This window comes from Armigeres subalbatus, chromosome 2 (assembly GCF_024139115.2).
Source record: "Armigeres subalbatus isolate Guangzhou_Male chromosome 2, GZ_Asu_2, whole genome shotgun sequence".
NCBI lineage: Eukaryota > Metazoa > Arthropoda > Insecta > Diptera > Culicidae > Armigeres > Armigeres subalbatus.
In genome coordinates, this window is record NC_085140.1 from 143,697,561 (window position 1) to 143,717,110 (window position 19,550).

Consider the following 19,550-nt stretch of genomic DNA (forward strand, 5'->3'; position numbering starts at 1 on the left):
AAGAGTAGATTAAAATAAAACTTCAAAATTCCATTTTTTTTTTAAATATTGAATGACAGAGATAAGCCAGCCTAGGGCTAAAAATCTCTTTAACAAAGACAAAAAAAAATTGGGAGATGCGTATTTTTTTGTTCTTTCGTGTATTTGTCCGCGTCCTTTTGAAGAATGAAATATTTGTAGTTTAGTATTTTTCCTTAATTAACTTAATACAATAGAATGATTCAGTATTTAGTATACCTAGTATGAATGATTCACTATAAAATTTTAATTGCTTATATGGAGTATAAAAATGAGGCCCATAAATTTTGAAATATCCACAGCTCTTGAATTTTATCACAAGATTTTTTGATGTCCCATTTTGCAAGCGCGTTTGTCTCGTTTTTTACCGAAAAGATCTGGTCAGCATGACAAGTTACTGCTTGGGCATCAATCTACTGTTCCCCAAACCTAGCAAACTGAGAAACAACAAAAAAAAAATCGAGAACTGATCTAATGGCAAAGTGTTTTGGCACGAATTTGGACACTAATTGGATCATGGAATGTTTTAACGTTATCTCAGTCGGGTAAGCTGGCACAACTGGCCAGCAAGGCAAGAAGCTCGGTATCCGGACTGAGAGAAGTTCCTTTGGCAAAACTTCGGAGAACACGAAAAAAACGTCGGGACATGTATTGTTATATTCCGGTATTCGAGGGAATAACGCTCCCCTGCGCAGAAGAGTTGCTTTCCTGCTTAGCACCCAAGTACAGGCGGCGCGAACAAACTTTCGAAGGACGACATCAGAATCTATGTGGGCGACTTCAATGCGAAGATCGACTCCGTGTCATGGGACGTCATGGTCTTGGAGAAATGAGCGAATTAAACTTACAAACAAAGAATGTTTGAACAATCCGTATTTTTTTCGTCTAAGACAGTGGTGCTCAGCACTTTGGGCGTATTTTTCTTTAATTTACTTCTCACACAATAAAAATGAGCTTTGACCATACACATTAGCACTTGGTTGAAAGCTTTCAAATATATCTATCTGCTGAGGGAAATAAAACGGATATTGATGTCAAATTCAGTCCGTACGAAACGATCAAAGCAAAACAAAAGTGCGGCCCACGGGCCGCAAGGTAATTTAACTTCGATCAAGTCGTACGGAGTGATTTTAACACCAATATTCGTTTTAATATCTTCAGCTGATAGATATATTTGAAAGCTTTCGTCCAAGTACTAACTCGTAACTCGTGACAAGCAAATTAAGCGAAAAAACGCACAACATGCTGAGCACCACTGGTCTAAGACGAGTTAAGTACTCTCCATTTAATTCCACCAATTATTTTCGATATCTTTGCATATCGACTTAAAGTCGAGTCAAGTACGAGACACTGAAGACGACCACACAGTTGTGGTCGAAATACGTATCTGCAAAGATATCGAAAATAATTGGTGGAATTAAATGGAGAGTACTTAACTCGTCTTAGACGGTTGAATACATTCCACTAAAAGAGCTTTATATATTTTTCCGTATTTTTTTGTTCTGTCAAGTATTCAGTTGATTTTTTGTGCAATTGCACTGATTCTGGTTAATCACGGAGAAGCAACCATGCACACAACGAAATGGACGTGTAATATTATGTCATTAATTAAACTTAAAAGTGACAGTGCGAAAATTACAAAAATCACCCGACTGTATTGCTGGTGCTACCCAGCAATAGGGCCTGCCGCTAATTGGCGAAAAATAAGTGAAGAATAGGAATCTCACATGGGCCTGGTTATCGTAGGCTAAGGAAAAGGGACAGTGTAGGAGAGTCGAAAAAGTCCGAATAAATATAGCAAACGATTACAAAAAAAATGTGAGTTTTTCTGCACTTCCGTGTGATCACTCCTTCCACTTATGCATGCCGACCCTATAGTGTATTGTAGACAGGGAGTTTCAGGAAGGCATTTCTGCATCTAGGCTATGTACACCCCTGATCGAGTTTCATCGATTTCTCACACTCCTATTGTGTGCTGCAAATTGATGTATATGTGTTTGAGCACATAGGTAAAATGTATCTACCCCACTATTATCATTATCGTTTCATCTTTGTTCCCAAGTAGGGTAAGACGGTATAATGCGCCCCACCTGGCCAAAACGCCCCGCTTTGATTTCTAGGAAACTATAACTAACTAAGGGTCAAAATCAGTTGGTACCCATAAATATTTGTAAAACCATCATCCTATGTGAATATGGGAGTATTTTTGTATTACGTGATAAAAATAATAACAAAATACAAAAAGTTACAGTTTTGATGTAACTTTCACTGTTTGTTTGCCCAACATTCTGGAGTGACTTGAGCATACTGTCCGCAAAACTTGCACTGGAACAATCAATTGGGCAACAAAATAACTTTTCTCAGTGGTTATTAAGATATAAAATTGCATCCATCTTTAAAAATGTAACGTTTTTCAAAAATATGTTCAACTGGTCAAAACGCCCCAGTGTATGCAGGACTATATGCCCTTACCAACTAGACACAAGCGCGGCGAGCTTGCAGCAGTTGCTACTAAATTATATGGAAACTATTGAAATGTAATTCCAACCTGCTGAAATGGACTTATGTTGGATTTTTACTGTCAAGCGTATAAGGATTTGTAACCTTTTTATTATGGGATTGATAAAATACTAATGAAAGGCTATGAAACGTCTTTGGTTAAGGTGGGGCGTATTGCCCAGGCACTTAGGAAATCCATTTTTTCACGACTTTTCAAAAACGCTTTATTACGTGTTATCTGTAGTTTGTTATCTGTAAGTTTGCATAAATTGCGTTGAAAAGTAAAAAGTTATCAAGGAGTTGCCTTAGGGGGGGGGGGGGCATATTATACCGTCTTACCCTAGTGCATTGCCTTGTTATCGGAAATTTCTTAGATATATTTTATACTAAGGATACTGGTAGTATAATTTCTAAAGTGTTTCTTTTCTATCTTTATTTGTCGGATCAAATTTCTGTTCTGCTTTGTGCGGGTGAGTAAGTTAATCAGAAAGTGAAAATTTAGTTCGCATCCGATAATTAAAATATTTAGCGTGTTTCGATTTTTTGTTTTAATTCAAACTACTTGCTATACACGGCAGACCGTTTACCAAAACGAACCATGCTGCACTCCCTATCCCATATATCCAACATCCCAGTGATTTCTCGTGGAAGTGCAAGTGACTCGTCGGCTTCTATCAAAGCGAGTATCACGTCAACAATTTCCAACATATTCCTTAATTGACCTGCATTCGGACACAGCCGGCGCTGGTATTGCTTATTTTTGGGTCACCAGTTCTTACACATTGAAGATGATGTTAGTCCCAAACTTCATCTATTGGTTCTCTGTGTAATTACAGTTGGCCTGGCAATAACGGAGTAGCAACCGTGGGCAGTCAATCATGGTCATGCTCAATTATGTCCCGCTCACGGTAAGCTGCTATATCTGTGATGTAAACGTTAACCGTGATGTATTTTAAATAATTTCTAAACGTTTTCAGTGCCGACTTGCCTGCAGCATGCTCAAAACCTTCTAAATATGGCGTAAAACCGGCATCGACTCTATTAACATGGATGTCGATGGTAAATATGAATGGTATATCGCTGCAAACGCAGTAAACGCAACGGCTCCATGTGACAACGTTAACTGGTTAAAAAAAGACGTTCTGGTGATGTGTCTCAGCAAATAAAGCTGAACCAGGAACTCGCTCTTGTCGATCAAGATTCTGAAACTCCAAAAACTAAGTTCGCTTTGATAAGCCGTACTCGTGAGTTAACTTCGGAAGACCTGAATAAACTACTTTGTCAGCGGTATCCGACGCTGGACAGAATACTTCAAGCAAATTTTATCCCAAAATTCTGCGGACGCGGTATTTCGTCTGGTAGAATTTGGTTTGAATGCATGGATATGGAATCTCGCTGTTGGATGGAGAAGCAGGTCAAGGAGATTTCCAATACATGGTCGAGAGGAAGTTTCGATGTAGTGGAATGGGTTCCAGCTCCTCCACTACAACGCGTCTGTGTCTCGATTCCATGGTTAGTAGACGATAGCGTACTCCTGCGCAACTCGTTGTATAGCGATTGGATAGCCTGAATTCTCATCTTGGAGTTAAATGCTGGACTTTATTCAAGGCGGCAAAGCCCTGGTAGGGGAAGAGGTTATTCATTTTTGGCCTCGATGATGAGGCTCTAGATCTCTTAAAACAAAATGAATTTGAACTGTTATATATACAAATATAAAGTAATTAAAGTATACTTCTAACTAGTGTTACGGTCGTTTTATATTTACATACAATGCATACTACAATGAAGAACTAAAATGGACTTTGTAATGAAATCATGTAAAATAAAATATTGAATATCCTGCATAGCACGTATTTTGTTATTTTCAATTTGAAAAAAAAATGAACAATCCGCACAAAGCGTGACTCCTTGAAGCGTTTTTTTGTCGTCTTTTTTACAAAGGATTTATTTATTTTTTATTCACACTTGTTTATTGACTTTATCTTTCTATCATTTTTGATGGTTTCTCTTATAGTGATTTCTGCTCAGGTAAATGATGAAAAAATGTAGATTTGATTTAGCACAAAGGGCCTGCCTATGATGGCCTATGTGCTTTGGGCGTTAAACTTTCACTCCACCCTTACTGATATCTGATACCCTAGTGTATTGTAGACAGGGAGTTTTAGAAAGGCTCCCCGTTTACACCTTTTTCGTCGAACACGCTAAGCCTTCTAAGAAAACCACCATTGGGTATTTCGTTTTGGGCTTTCATCGCACGTTGCTGGCATAGCCCGACCCTGGTCATCGTCGTCGGCGAACACGCCAAGCCTCCAACGAAACACACAGCCCGAAAGCAAGTCCTTCCACAACCACTATCACGTTCACCACACATTGCGAGGATATTGAAGCCCCTTTAGGAGCCTGAGCCTGGTAAGCTTCGATGACGAACACTCCTCCGACCCCTCTTCTGCAACCTCGCCACGCCTCGAGATGATTTATCATAATAAATGGTGGTTGCGACCCGCAACCCACCAATTCTACGCCTTGTTGCTCGCCGTATGTAATCGTTTATATAAAACAATAAGTCAAAACTTAACCATATTTGTTCTAGGACCTCATATCCGAAATCTCCGCTACTTAATATCGCCTTAGGATCCGGGAGAAATAAGAAGGTCTTTGGTGTCCACCCCGAAAGCAGCCGTTGGCTCAACACCACATACTTGGTGCTTAGGTGGGTCCCGAAGAGTCTATCCCGGACTCATATCTTTTGACTTTTTTGATCAACAGACAATCTACGCAAAATCATCATTTCTAAAACCTACCAATATTAACAAATATTTTCAAACTTGTTCTTGGCATTTATTTTTGTGGTACCTCCATCGAGGATGATAATGAGACAAATGGGAATGATAATGGGCAATGGTTCAACAACGGGTGGTGGCATTTTAACCTGTAGAATGGATCTGAGAACAATAATACTAAATTACAAGAGACATTTTTGAACAATTTTGTTTTCCAACATCATGACTGTCAGTGAGAACGCGACCCTGTCGCACCCCCTAGAACCTTTGTCATCCCAATGATGGTTCTTGGAAAAGTAAGTTGAAAAAGTAACAATAAATGCTTTCAATCAAGATACGGGTTTCAAATGATAGAAGTGTTTACCAATCAATAATTTAAATGAAGGTACGGGTGCGAGTTTTTTTTTATCCAATCGTTTTTTTCTTGTACTATGTGAGGCATAACATAACTCCATAATGATCAGTGCAGGAAACCTCGCCATCATTGATATTGAACTACGAAAGCGCATTTACTTCACGCCTAGGAGATTTGCCGATTGTTTTCGACAAAGTTCATCGACTCTATAAGCATTCAGTTACCCAACAAGGACGCTATATTAAGGTTTTTCATATGGCTATAGACTTGGTGTTATCAACATCATCATTGAGATGTAGAACTTCGTTTCGTACGTTCCCATTGCCTTTTCTATCGTGGATATTTTGAGAAATAATACGTTGGCAGTTGTCTTGGTCGAACAGCCGCCATTAAATCGCACAAACGTAACTCGTGATTTTGTTAGCTGCAGGTGTTTTTTGCAATTCCGAATACATTCCTAGTGATATTTTTAAGCAATTTACAATCGCCCTGCTGCCCTGCTGTTTTTCATATACTTTCCACAAGAACCTCTACCTTTTTGCCTTTCTCGTATATTTTTGAATTAACAGACGCTTTCCATTTCATTGGATGATTATTTAATAAATTATATAAACAGATCAAACGATTGAACGTTTCTAGCACTTATTCAACACAACCAGCATTTAATTGCTATATCATACATACACTAATTAGTGCGTTAGGTATTTCAGAAATACTGACAAAATATAATTTTGACTCTTTACCTCAAAAATGTTGCTGTTAATGGGTCAACATTGTACGTACCAGAACGCTATGACCTTTTAACGTGAGGATGGATTTCACTTGTCGTTTCTCCCAGATCGATATGGGTTGTGATTTTCGTAGAGAGTAAAAATTTCGTTCAATGCTCCACACTGCTCTATCACTAGTTTTGAAGAACACTATTGCTCTAATTACATAACGCCCGAGGATCATGATGGTTCGGCCACGAAGAATTCGCAGCACGTCAAAGATCTTCACTAATTTATGCTAGATTCCTTGGAATACATATTTTATTCTTAACGACGTTGAAAATTAGGCAATGACTTGAACTTATTCCTTCTGCTCCCAATGAAGCAATCTTTCAGCTAGGATCTAGCTCGCAATTCAATATACTTCAAATCCGTTGTTAATCACTGGAACGTTAAACTCAAACTGAAAAAACTTCACCGACAGGACTTTCTGCCAACAGGACAAAATGACATAGAAAAGGCTCCTTGTTGCGCAGAATCAGGACGAGTCATCAACCTCGGCTGCAATCGTCTGTGTCGCAATTCAGACGAGACAGCCTTTTTTCTGCTTTTTTTAAAATTAAACTCTATAGCTGATAAGTTTGCACGTTGCGAGGCTTTCCCAAAACAACGAATGGGGAAGGGCAATAAACAAAAATGAGTCATTCACCGGCGAATTTGTACGCTACGGGGCTACGGGAATGACCTTGACGATTCCGCGACATGCGCTGGTACGAACGAAATTCCAGCGTTAGCATAAACGCAAACATCATATGCTGGTGAATGAAGATGAGTCATCGCGTTTGGTAGGTATGCTGGGGATGATATGATAGTAGTTACGCTCTGAAAATGAGGCACTTGTTGGAATATAGTGTGAAATAAGAATGAGTCATGTGGGAATTGTTGTACAACAGGGATAACATCCTTTCGAGTTATCATCTATAATTGGTAGCTACGTATAATGTGTACGCTGTCAATGATCGCATAATTGTAATACATAGGGGAAAAGACGGCTTTGGCAGGTTTTGTTCTATTATTGTCAGGGGGTTTTTTGTCTACCAAATTTTATGAAATTTAGCCACAATAGTCTTTGATATGCAAAGAATGTTTAGGCCAAATTTGAGCATAATCAGTCATAGAAAACCCCCTGACAATAATAGAACAAAACCTGCCAAAGCCGTCATTCCCCCTATTTGAAATTACAATTAAATTTGCTTGAACCTTTATAATCATTTCCAATTTTTTTGTAAAATCGATGACTAGGCGATTTTTTTCTAAAAATGAAAAAAAAAGCTGTCAAGTTGATTGTAGTAAGGTCACCTTTCGTGTTTTTCGCAAATAATTGCTCACAGCTCACAAACATTGAGATTTTTGTTACAGATAAAAATAACACGAAAAGTTTTTAGAAGGACATTTTAAATAATCAAAAAGATTGTTATATTGATACACATTAGAATTAGAAACTCCAAGGTCTCATTGCTCCAGTGTCTACTTTTGTCGATTTTTTTAAACAATACGATCATGGGCTGTACCTATGGTTGGGTAAAATTACTTCTCTTCGCTATATTTTGCTTAACACCGGGAGTGTTGGGTAGATATGGGTCATTTTCTTCTCAAAATCACTTCCAAAATGAATAAGTTAAAGTGTTTTTTTTTGCGTTTTGATGGTGTTGTTCGCTATAATAGCATAATGCTAAAGTGGGTTTTTATATAAATCAAAGAATATATAGTGAGATTGCATTCCTAAGTTTTTAAAATTTGTGCGTAATTTTGTTAAAGATTTAAATACGTACATTCAGAATCGCAGCTTTCTCCTCGTGCTTCAATCCATCGACTTCCGTTTTGTTGCTCACGGCGGCCAAAGCCGCCTCCTCCTGATATTGGACATCCCCAGCGTGTAGTTTTTTCATCTGTGCCGAATTCAAGGTTGCCTGCTCGCGGCTGAACCCATCTTTTACCACCTTGGTTTTCGATTCGGATGTGGTTTTTTTCTGCTCAAACTTCACCGTATCTACAGTTCCGTTCATGCCCAAGTGTCCATTCTGCACCATTGTGCCATCGGGATTCTTCACTATCATATTACTAATCTCACCATCAGAGTCCGGGTGTGTAACCTGGTACTCAGTCATGGGCTCGTCCAGGCTGTCCATAGAGGCTCGTAGTCTGCACGCAAAATACAGAAAGCATTGAAAGTAGATGCATGGTTTACTTTCATCGTGAAATGCATACATACCTCTTCTGAAGTTCCACCAAGTTGGATGAACTGTTTCCCATGGCTAATTTTTTCACTTGACTCGACGAGGAACACTCGGAGGAAGTCATTTTGGAAGACGTCGAAGATGACGATGTGGAAGTGGAGATCTGCGATGAGGTTCTGGCGTGGCCAAGCATGTTTTTCATTTCGGCCATGGAGTTCTGCATTTCGCCGAGATCCTGCTTGACCGCCGCTGCTGACGATGCTGTCGCCGATGACGAGGCAGATTTCGACGATGAGGAGGAGGAGGATGTGAGAGAGGAAGACATCAATCGTTGTGTCGAGGAAGTTTTGGCCATTCTGGACGTCGTGGTGGTGGTGCTGCTCGTCGAAGAAGACACTTTGGAACTCTTGCTACTGGTGGACGCGGAGTTCAGTAACTGAAATGTTGATAGAAGGAAAATATGGTTAGCTAGTTGAAGATTGAAGAAGAAGAATTTAATTGAACCAGGAGATGCAGTACGAAAAAATAACGATTTGATGACTATCCATAAGACAGTTTCAACTATATTGCCCCCAACGTCAATTAACTTCGTTAACGATAACGATAATAATTTTCTGCTGACGCTTTGTTAATGATAAAATTGACCTTGATTTAACGTTGTCTTTATCGAGTCTTACATGAACTAAATTAGCAAACTTGCTGTAGTTAGTTGTGAGCATGTAAATATTTAGTAATACCTTTCAATCCTAGAATCAAATCGTTACTTTAAAGTGACTAATCAAAGTATATTAGAATTAATACCACACAAATTTATTTTGTTAACAAAATAATCAATTGAATATTTATAATCCGAAGTAATTATAAAAATGATCGATTTGAAAATTAGGAACACCCGGACAATCATGTTTTAAATAGCATTCCGTATTACTGTTTGCCATCTGGGTTCTCTGAACAATAAGCTTATCAAAAAGCCATGTTCTGTTACTACTATATATCAGTTATCTGACAACAAAATCAAATGATATCATTTCTCCATGCCTCAGAGAATGAACCAAAAACACTAACCATTTGGGTCCGGTGAAGGCTCGAGCACATTTAACATTATTTGTATTTGCCATGTAAAGAATCAAGCAAACATTACATACAACTGTTCTGAATTATTTTTTTTGTATTCGAAACCAAACAATATTTTGTAAATGCTCTGATTTAATTTTCAGCGGTTTCTGCCTTCAACGACGAAAATCTACAAAACTAGTTTATTTAGTGGAGGCGCATGGTAATTGCTTGGGTGTCTATCTCGGGTAAGCCAAAATGCTGCTGAATAGGGTTACGGATGATATTCACGGCGGGGTTCTATTTACGGCACGTCGTATGTGTTCACTCGAGAATTCACGATGCAGTTAGTTGAAATTGAACTAAAAGATGTAATAGCAGCTTTAGCGCATGACGATTACCTACAGCTATTTTTGATGTTCTATTCGGAACTCTTATAGAGCCCTCCTCTCATTCGAATGCTATTTTTTTTGTCTTTATTAAGGAGACTTTCAGCCCGAGGCTGGCTCGTCTCCGGGAATGCTAAACATTAGACAAAGGCAAATTGCTCATTTTGTTCGATTCTGGTATGAGGCATCAGTTTTGGTAGGAAAAAATTCAATATCTCGTATGACGTAAACCTAAGCTTGACGACATCTCATTATCAAAAAGGAAGCACAATTATACTTTCTAGTAATACGCGACAGCAAGAGATATGTTTCCAATGCATAACTGGGAGCAAATAATTGGTTATATATTGTCAACAGGGATTGCAGAAATCGCTCTCAATAAATAACGAACAACGATAAAAAAGAGAGAAAAACCTCTTCACTGCCAAAAATATCTGTATAAGATATATGTGTCGCCGTTATAGATTTTTGCAATAGCTCCACCCTAATATAATCGATATAGAACCACACATAAATTAAATAATTGCTAATTCGAGACCACACATAAAGTTTATTTGGATATATATTTTATTAGCAGTTCGCGTGGAGAATGGTTATGTGTGCGCTGATATACATCATAAGTAAAATCTATGGATTTTTGCCAATAAATATGTGTGGATTTTTAGTAGTGTTCGAATCATAACAAGCCATGAAAGCAAAACTATCGCACTTGTATACAAGTTGAAAAAAAAAAACTGATTCGGATAGGCGGCCCCACCAAGGGGGTTTGATCAAACTTTTTGTTCTCGCTCATTTTATGTTGGAAACCATATTTTTTCACACAGCTGTTTAAAACAAGTTGAAATGCATTATCAGAAACGGTGCCTCCGCAATTGGGGTTTATTAAAAGAAATTTATCATGGGTTGTAGCCCCCCGAATCAGTTCATTATCGTAACAGCTACCGGAAAACGTCTCTCACGGTATGCTACCTATCAAAAGTGTATACAAACATGAAAAGTGAGATATTTTCTCTTTTAGATTCAAACCCTAATTGTCATGTTTTTAATAGACTGAATAGTACAAACAACGTGCAAAAAAGCTATGATCAAGTATCTAAATTAACCGTTTGTTTGAAAAACTGTATATGTGACATTTTTGGCCAAAATTAGATTTATATATGTATATCTGAATCCTCATCCAAAACTACGTATTCTGGAAAAAATACAAAAAAAAAATCAATTTGTTTAAGAGCAGTTTTCTGCTTCACGTCGCCTATTTCCGATTTAGAACAATGACCTGTAATAAAAATTCAATTTCCCCATACTAAATTGCATACAAATTGAAAGGGCTTGTGCTAAGTCAGTTTTTTTTGCAAATCGGCTCCAATTTATGGAGGACACTCAAAACCTGAGACAGAATTAAATGAACATGGTGGAGCAAAATTGATTATTGAACCACCCTATTGATTGGGTTCTCAAGTTCGCCTTGCAAACAAAGGCGTTGGATTGCCAATCCGGAGATGGCGAGTTCGATTCTTCATCCGATCTAGGATGTTTTTGGAAGGGAAAGATTCTTGACTCCCTGGACATAGTGTGTCTATTGTGCTCGTTACACAAGATACATACTAATTCAATGGATGGCATAGAAAAGCTTTCAATTAACACTAAGAAAATGTTAATAGAATAACAAGTTGAAAAGCAAGCCAAGTTCTAGTTGGAATGTGGGGAAGAAGAAGAAGAATAATAAAAAGAAGAAAAAATGACCACTTTAATAAGATTATAAAACAATGAACATGCTTGGGTTTATAAAAAGGTTTAGTTTGCACTTTAACGATCAATACATAACGAAAACATTGTACCTCGCGTATGTAAGACACATTTTTTTTTTAATTTGTCGTAAAGCATTACGGAGCCGAAGTCATGGCTTTGATGATTTTCATACATAAGGTTGGTATTGGGAGACCGAAAGATTCAGAAGTTAAAGAATACAATTTTACAGCAGGAAAGGAAGGGATATTAAGGTACTTCAATTATGACGAAGCTGATATTCACATCAATGAAGCTCTTGGATGACGCTTCATTTCTCTAATGGTACTAAAATTCATTTGTTCTGGAAGACAACAACAAGAGAAAGACATACATAGAGGGGTTAACGACATACATTGAAATGGACAACGAGAGGATAACATAGTACGACAGAAAAAGGGATGAGCTAACAATGGGGGTCTTCTTTAGTCGTGCGGCTATCAAGCAAGACCATGCTGAGGGTGGCAATTTTCGGATTGGAAATTGCCTCGACTTCCCTGGGCATAAAAGTATCATCGTGTTAGCCTCATGATATACGAATGCAAAAGTGGTAACCTGGTTTAGAAACCTCGCAGTTAATAATTGTGGAAGTGCTTAATGAACACTAAAGCTGCGAGGCGGCTCTGTCCTAGTATGTGGATCTAATGCCAATAAGAAGAAGAACAATGATTGCAGCCAAACGTCAGCATCTATCAAAAATGATGGACAAGGGACATGTATTCGAGAACAAGACATGCAACAACTTCCTAAGAGGCTTTGGTTGTTTTCCTTGGACTCGGAGATGTTCAGTTAGCCCAGATCCTGTCAATATCCTGATAATATACTGCTAACAATTTTATTAATATCTTAAGTCTGCTGAAAAATGTTCAAATGATTGTACGGTATAATGCGAAGGGAGAAGGTAATGGATTATTAAAAAATCGCCTATCCGCAAAATGGCAAACCTGTAGCTTATAGGGCAATTATGATTTTCAAAACTGCTGCTATTCTACATCATTCTTATCTGAGAAAATTCCAATTTGCTACATGAATCAATCCGTAATACACTCAACCCTCTTTTTACGGCACTTATTGGGAGGACGTAATCAGAATATGACGTGAAACGACGTGATTAACTGCCGTAATCTGACAAAGTGATGTATACGCCATTTCGTAATATTAGTGTAAACGGTCTCTACCTATGTGTTGTAATTTTCAGATTACGGCAGTTAAGGTCAATACACTTAAAAAAGATCTGTTTGCTTCTTTTAGAAATGCTACAAGCATGTCCCATGTATGTCCCATTTCAGCCCATCCAAGAATTCCAAGAATTGGAGTACAGGCCTCAAGGTCAATACGCGTATCGAAACATCCTCCTTTTAGAAATCCAACAAGATCTTAATGATTATTTGAGCCAAATTGGATATAAAGTGAATGCATGTTTCCAAAATGTATACCTTCTTATTCTTCGTCTACATTGTATAGCTATATATATGGAAGAAAGAAATATAAAGAAGATATATCAGAACGAATAAATTTTGGCTGTTACGCCCTTTTTAAATATTGGTCTAGAGGTACATTCCGTCATATGTTATACAGTTCGACCGCGAAAACGAATATGGCAAAATGTTTTTCGGTGAAATGTCAAATAGTCGATATGTATTGCTTAAGAAGGGATCTTATATATTTGTTCCAAGGATGTTATCGATCATTTAGTAATTTGCGTTCGATCATTTAGTAGTTTGTCCATAACTCATACTAGAAGCTGAATTTCAAAAAGTATTGTATGTTGGACTTCTAGTGCGAAGGTTTTTCTACAACTCTGCCTAATGCTTCGTTGTTCGAATTCTAATAGTATCGGAGTTATAGCTAAAGTTGCAGTAACTTAAACAAAATGATAACAAAATTCCAATAATTTAGTTTAAGTTACTGTTACTAGCGCTATAACTCCGTAATTAGTTGAATTCTAACAACGAACCATTAGGCAGAGTTGTAGAAAAACTTTCGCACTAGAGGTTCACCATACAACATATTTTGAAATTCAGCTTCTGGAATGAGTTGCTGACAAACTACTAAATGATCAAACGCTAATTAGTAAATGATCGATAACATCCTTGATTTGTTCGTATTCTGGCAAAATTCGTGTACATTAAAAGAAGAGATCACATTCATCGTTGACTTACACACCTTTGTTTCTAAAAAAAGAGGTCTCATTCACCTTTGTCTTGTTTCAGGCTAACGCCTACTCCTAAAGAAGGGATCACATCTACCATTCTCTTACTCCGTGTAAATGATTTCTTTTAAAGAAGGGATCAGATCCCCCATAAGGATTCCTGGTATATACGTCGATTTGAAGAAGGAATCAAATTTATTGTTTAATTCTGCTGGGTAAGGATCTCATTAACCATTGTCTTATTCCGAGCATATGCATTCTTTTTAACTTTCTGGGATTCGCATCGTTGTAAAAAGTACAACACCTTTGAAAAAAGCTCGCTTGTCGTTCACAACAACTGAAGGGTTGCGTGAGAGATCCAGGATCAAACAGGAACCATATTCACCATTATCTCGTTCCGGGCCATCGCAAACATAAAAAAAGGATTAACACACACCATTCTCTTATACTTCTTGAAAGGGGATAGATATTGTACTGGAAGTTTGATTTCAAAGAGTGATTGTTTCCACCATAACGCTTTCAATCGGAATTGCTGTTCGCAATTTTACTTCAAAAGAAATGCAGCCATTGTTCGGAACTGTACTTCGATAACTTTATAATTTAACAATACATCTGGGAGGATCAAGAACACCCTATACTATTGGAGGATCTTCCGTTGATTATGTTCGGCATTTCCAAGAAGACATTCTTGAACGAATATTTAAAATCTGCCTTGATCGGACACATATAGTCGATTGCAACGAAGTGTTTACAAGAGAAATGTGGTCAAACGAATAACCTAAATAAAAATATTTGCAGTGATCTAAGAGTTTATAGCCCCAATACACACGGTGAAGCATGTTCATCAAATATTGACTCCGTCCCCGTGAAGATAGACAAGTTGGTGAAACATTAAATCTTGTCAAATTTTGACCGTGTGTAGAGCTGTTTGACGAACAAAGTTGGTCTACTCGTTTTGTCAAACGACTCTACACACCATCAAACATAGCGTCAACTTGTCTTATTTCCCGGGTGGAAATAAGAATTAAGACAGAGAGCTTTGACAAACAACTCGGTCGTATTTCTCAAACCAATATCACTTTCCCAGAATACCCAGAACCTTTTTATGTATCTCACTGTTCTGCAAATGTTTCTTTAGTAATCGCCTCACAAAAACATGCCATTTGGTTTGATTTCATGCTCACAATCGGATCCGCAATGGGCCATTTTCTTGGGGGCACCTGGAACCCGTTATATGGTAGCCAGGGAACCTTAAGCTTCGCAAAACCATGAAGTATGATTTCCATATTGTTTTATTGCGATCCGTTATTTATTTGGCCATATTTCCGGACCTAATTTCACGTTTATGATCCCATCTCTATACAATTATACTTTTAATTATTTTTCCCCACAAACTACATACTGCCTTCTCCATTTTTTTATTGTGCTGCTGTCGATTGAACTAAATCTTGATGCAATCGTTTTGCATCATACCATAACATTCAAATGTATTAATGTACTTCTGGTAAAAGCTCAGATTTTGTCTCACTCTAATATTTATCGATATTTTATCAGCCATTAGACCACAAACAATAAAATAAGGTGTTGAAAGACATCTCAATTAAACTGATAAATCTCTCCACTTTTATCCCTTGACATATTGCTAACGATATACACATGTCGGCAAACCATTTCTCAGAAAGGCTTAACGGCACCGCCCCACTATCGATAGCTACTTTATTAGTTTGGTTTTGCACGAACAACCTCGCCGACAGCGCATAACGATGAAGGGATCGGCTTTGGCAGCTACTGTAGCGGGATTTCGCTAAATTAATCATCATTCTATGTGATGAACAAGGTGCACATGCGGGAATATTTTTAGAGAACCTGTTTGTCGCGCAGTTTACACTTGGCGACATCTCAATTGCTAAATTACTGGTTATTGGTTTTATGTGGTAGAAAATACTATCTGAATAGCTGGTCTTATTGACCAAAAATCATAGTGAAGTCTCACGCAATGCATTTCATTCGAGCGATCGCAGACTACTCCCTACCAACAGGTGACAGCTTATTAGTAACGGACCATTTGTTAGTGGGTGGTATCACATATCTGACGCTGGGTTGCCGACATGGCACACAGCACACATGCAGTTATTATTTTTAAACATTCGTATTCACATGTGCAAATTAGTGGCGAGGTATCGCTAGAAGTAACCAACTTGCGCTTCCTGTATTTACCTTTCACGTTTGATTTTGAAGTAAACTGATCTCGATAGGTTTTTATTTCTTGTATCGAGTCGATAAATCACTTAGCACTGATTGAGGCACTTCTTTTCTCGAGAAACCACTCTAGTAATCACTTTCTCGATTAGTCAAATACTCTTTTTGCATATAGTTCTAAGAGTAGTTCGATATCCGAAACTTCCACTGGAAACGTCTTCAGCCCACTTAGAGTGTAAATTTCGTGGTTTGTTGTTCGTTCGATCGTTGTACAAGTACTGACGATTTTGGCTCTTGGCATTTTGAAACTGGCCGAATTCTGTTTCCACATGCGACATACACGTTGACACGTAATGTGGATGTGGCATCATCATAGTTGTCGTGAGTGTCACCTCATAAAAAGTTGGCGAATTTCTAGAGATTCGCTCTTTTTCCCTCGGGGATTGAGATGGATGACGTTGTTCTAGTGGAAACTAATTCCGCACGATGACAATTTAATGCATTTTTTTCAACAGATCAACAGCGATGATGCTTATTCGTACATTTTAAAAGGTAACTTGAAAAGCATATACAAAGGTAAAAAATAACACCTTAGAGAGATAGGTCTTATTGCTTGCATTATTTAAATATTTTCGTGTTTATTCTTATACATAACAATACAGAAAAATTGTTCAAACAGATTTCTGAACAGAGGCTTATTGTAAAAAAAACTCAATCGTGTGTTACCTTTCTCGTAATTAGACATTTATGACATCCACTAACTCACTTTATCACAATTGATAAACTTTTTTGTTTAATACGCATAACTTTATAACTTTTAAACGCAATGTATGGTCATGATCAAATTCAATAGGAACTGTCCTGTGTCGAAAGCAACATGTGGCGAGCAAATCTATTGATTGAGAACACGCGTACTTATGTGCGTATGCACTGTTTTTGAAGATCTGTATCAATTCCCGAGTTAGATTTAATTTAACTTAACAGTGACGGCTATAAGAATGGAAACAATACACCCAATTAACAAATCTGACAATTATTGTATAAAATCTGGGCATATACAATTCTGTAAGCTTTTTATACAAATATTGTATTAAAATAATACAAATCTGTACACAATAATTGTATACAATAATTGTATTGAAATAATACAGATTTTGTATATGCCCAATTATTATACAGTTTCTGCAAGGTTCTTATGCAGAACTGTATTAAAATCTGCCATCCGCTGGTTGGGTGATAATAAGACGTCTATAAAAAAATTTCAATATCTGTTAAAAGTAATCTTGCACTGCGAGCACCCTGCAGTAAGTAACCCTTACTTAATAATTTTCGTACTGTCACTTTTAAGTTAAATTTGAGTTTAAGAAGACAGACGCTTTAGCTTATTGGAAAATATTCTCTGCAAATGAAATATTGGAAACCACAGAGAAAGTGTGATCTCAGATTTTTTCGACAACCAACGGGATCTGAACCTAAGTAGGTACACAACAAGCAGAACAATCAAAATAACATTAATTCAAAATTAGACCGGCAGCAGGGACCATGTCCAACGGCTTGACAATCCCTCCCCAGACTATCTGCGAGTTGTGGGGCCTGCCTAGGATGTGGTGGGGTTTGACAGTGGGCCCTGTTAAACTTCTATAAAAAGCTGCATGTATCCGCAAGTAGGCTCCGCCAAAGCGACCGTTTACCGCTCAAAGCGCACAGGCCCAAGTCCTGGTGTAAAGTGGGACGCTAAACAGCCCCTGACACGACGGCCCTCAGAAGAGACAGGAGGTTTGCGCAGGCCCAATAAGCCGCCTTTAAAAACAACTATTACGAACGACATAGAAGATAATACGACTCGATACAATCGGCAACGACCTGGGCGACGAATAAAGGATCACGATTGGAAGCTTGGAACATGGAACTGCAAGTCGCTAGGCTTCGCAGGTTGCGACAGGATAATCTACGATGAATTACATCCCCGCAACTTCGATGTCGTAGCGCTGCAGGAAATCTGCTGGACAGGACAGAAAGTGTGGAAAAGCGGGCATCGAGCGGCTACCTTCTACCAAAGCTGTGGCACCACCAACGAGCTGGGAACCGGCTTCATAGTGCTGGGAAAGATGCGCCAACGCGTGATTGGGTGGCAGCAAATCAACGCAAGGATGTGCAAGCTGAGGATCATCAACGTGCACTGCCCACACGAAGGGAGATCCGACGACGAGAAAGAAGCGTTCTATGCGCAGCTGGAGCAGACATACGATGGATGCCCACTGCGAGACGTCAAAATCGTCATCGGTGACATGAACGCTCAGGTAGGAAGGGAGGAAATGTATAGACCGGTCATCGGACCGGATAGTCTGCATACCGTATCGAACGACAACGGCCAACGATGCATAAACTTTGCAGCCTCCCGCGGAATGGTAGTCCGAAGCACTTTCTTCCCCGCAAGAATATCCACAAGGCCACATGGAAATCACCTAATCAAGTAACGGAAAACCAAATCGACCACGTTTTAATCGACGGTAAATTCTTCTCCGACATCATGAACGTACGCACTTACCGCAGTGCGAATATTGAATCCGACCACTACCTCGTCGCAGTATGTCTGCGCTCAAGACTCTCGACGGTGATCAACACGCGTCGGAGTCGTCCGCCGCGGCTAAACATTGGGCGGCTGCAAGACAGTAGACTAGCCCAAGACTACGCGCAGCAGCTGGAAGTGGCACTCCCAACGGAAGAGCAGCTAGGCGCAGCATCTCTTGAAGATGGCTGGAGATCCGCCATTGGAAGCACCGCAACCGCTGCACTAGGCACGGTGGCTCCGGATCAGAGAAACGACTGGTATGACGGGGAATGTGAGCAGTTAGTTGAGGAGAAGAATGCAGCATGGGCGAGATTGCTGCAACACCGCACGAGGGCGAACGAGGCACGATACAAACGGGCGCGGAACAGACAAAACTCGATTTTCCGGAGGAAAAAGCGCCAGCAGGAAGATCGAGACCGTGAAGAGACGGAGGAACTGTACCGCGCTAATAACGCACGAAAGTTCTATGAGAAGTTGAACCGTTCACGTAAGGGCCACGTGCCACAGCCCGATATGTGTAAGGACATAAACGGGAACCTTCTTACGAACGAGCGTGAGGTGATCCAAAGGTGGCGGCAGCACTACGAAGAGCACCTGAATGGCGATATGGCAGACGACGGTGGCGGTATGGTAATGAACCTAGAAGCACGCGCGCAGGACATGCGACTTCCGGCTCCGAATCTCCAGGAAATCCAGGAGGAGATCGGCCAGCTGAAAACAACAAAGCCCCTGGAGTTGACCAACTACCAGGAGAGCTGTTTAAACACGGTGGTGAAGCACTGGCTAGAGCGCTGCACTGGG

The 19,550-nt window shown here is 39.1% G+C and overlaps 1 protein-coding gene across 8 annotated transcripts in view; it reads right to left on the reverse strand.

Annotated features, from left to right (window-relative positions):
* Positions 1 to 19,550, reverse strand: part of LOC134210934 (NAD(+) hydrolase sarm1) — a 178,731-nt gene that overhangs the window by 23,742 nt on the left and 135,439 nt on the right. For 7 of the 8 annotated variants that reach the window (XM_062687376.1, XM_062687378.1, XM_062687380.1 and 4 more), the window contains 2 exons: positions 8,635 to 9,035; positions 8,195 to 8,564 (listed from right to left, as the gene is read on the reverse strand). In XM_062687376.1, coding sequence (XP_062543360.1) covers positions 8,195 to 8,564; positions 8,635 to 9,035 — 771 coding nt within the window. Of the gene's footprint in view, positions 1 to 8,194; positions 8,565 to 8,634; positions 9,036 to 16,195; positions 16,459 to 19,550 lie in introns of those variants that run through there. The other variant, XM_062687383.1, reaches the window with a different exon arrangement.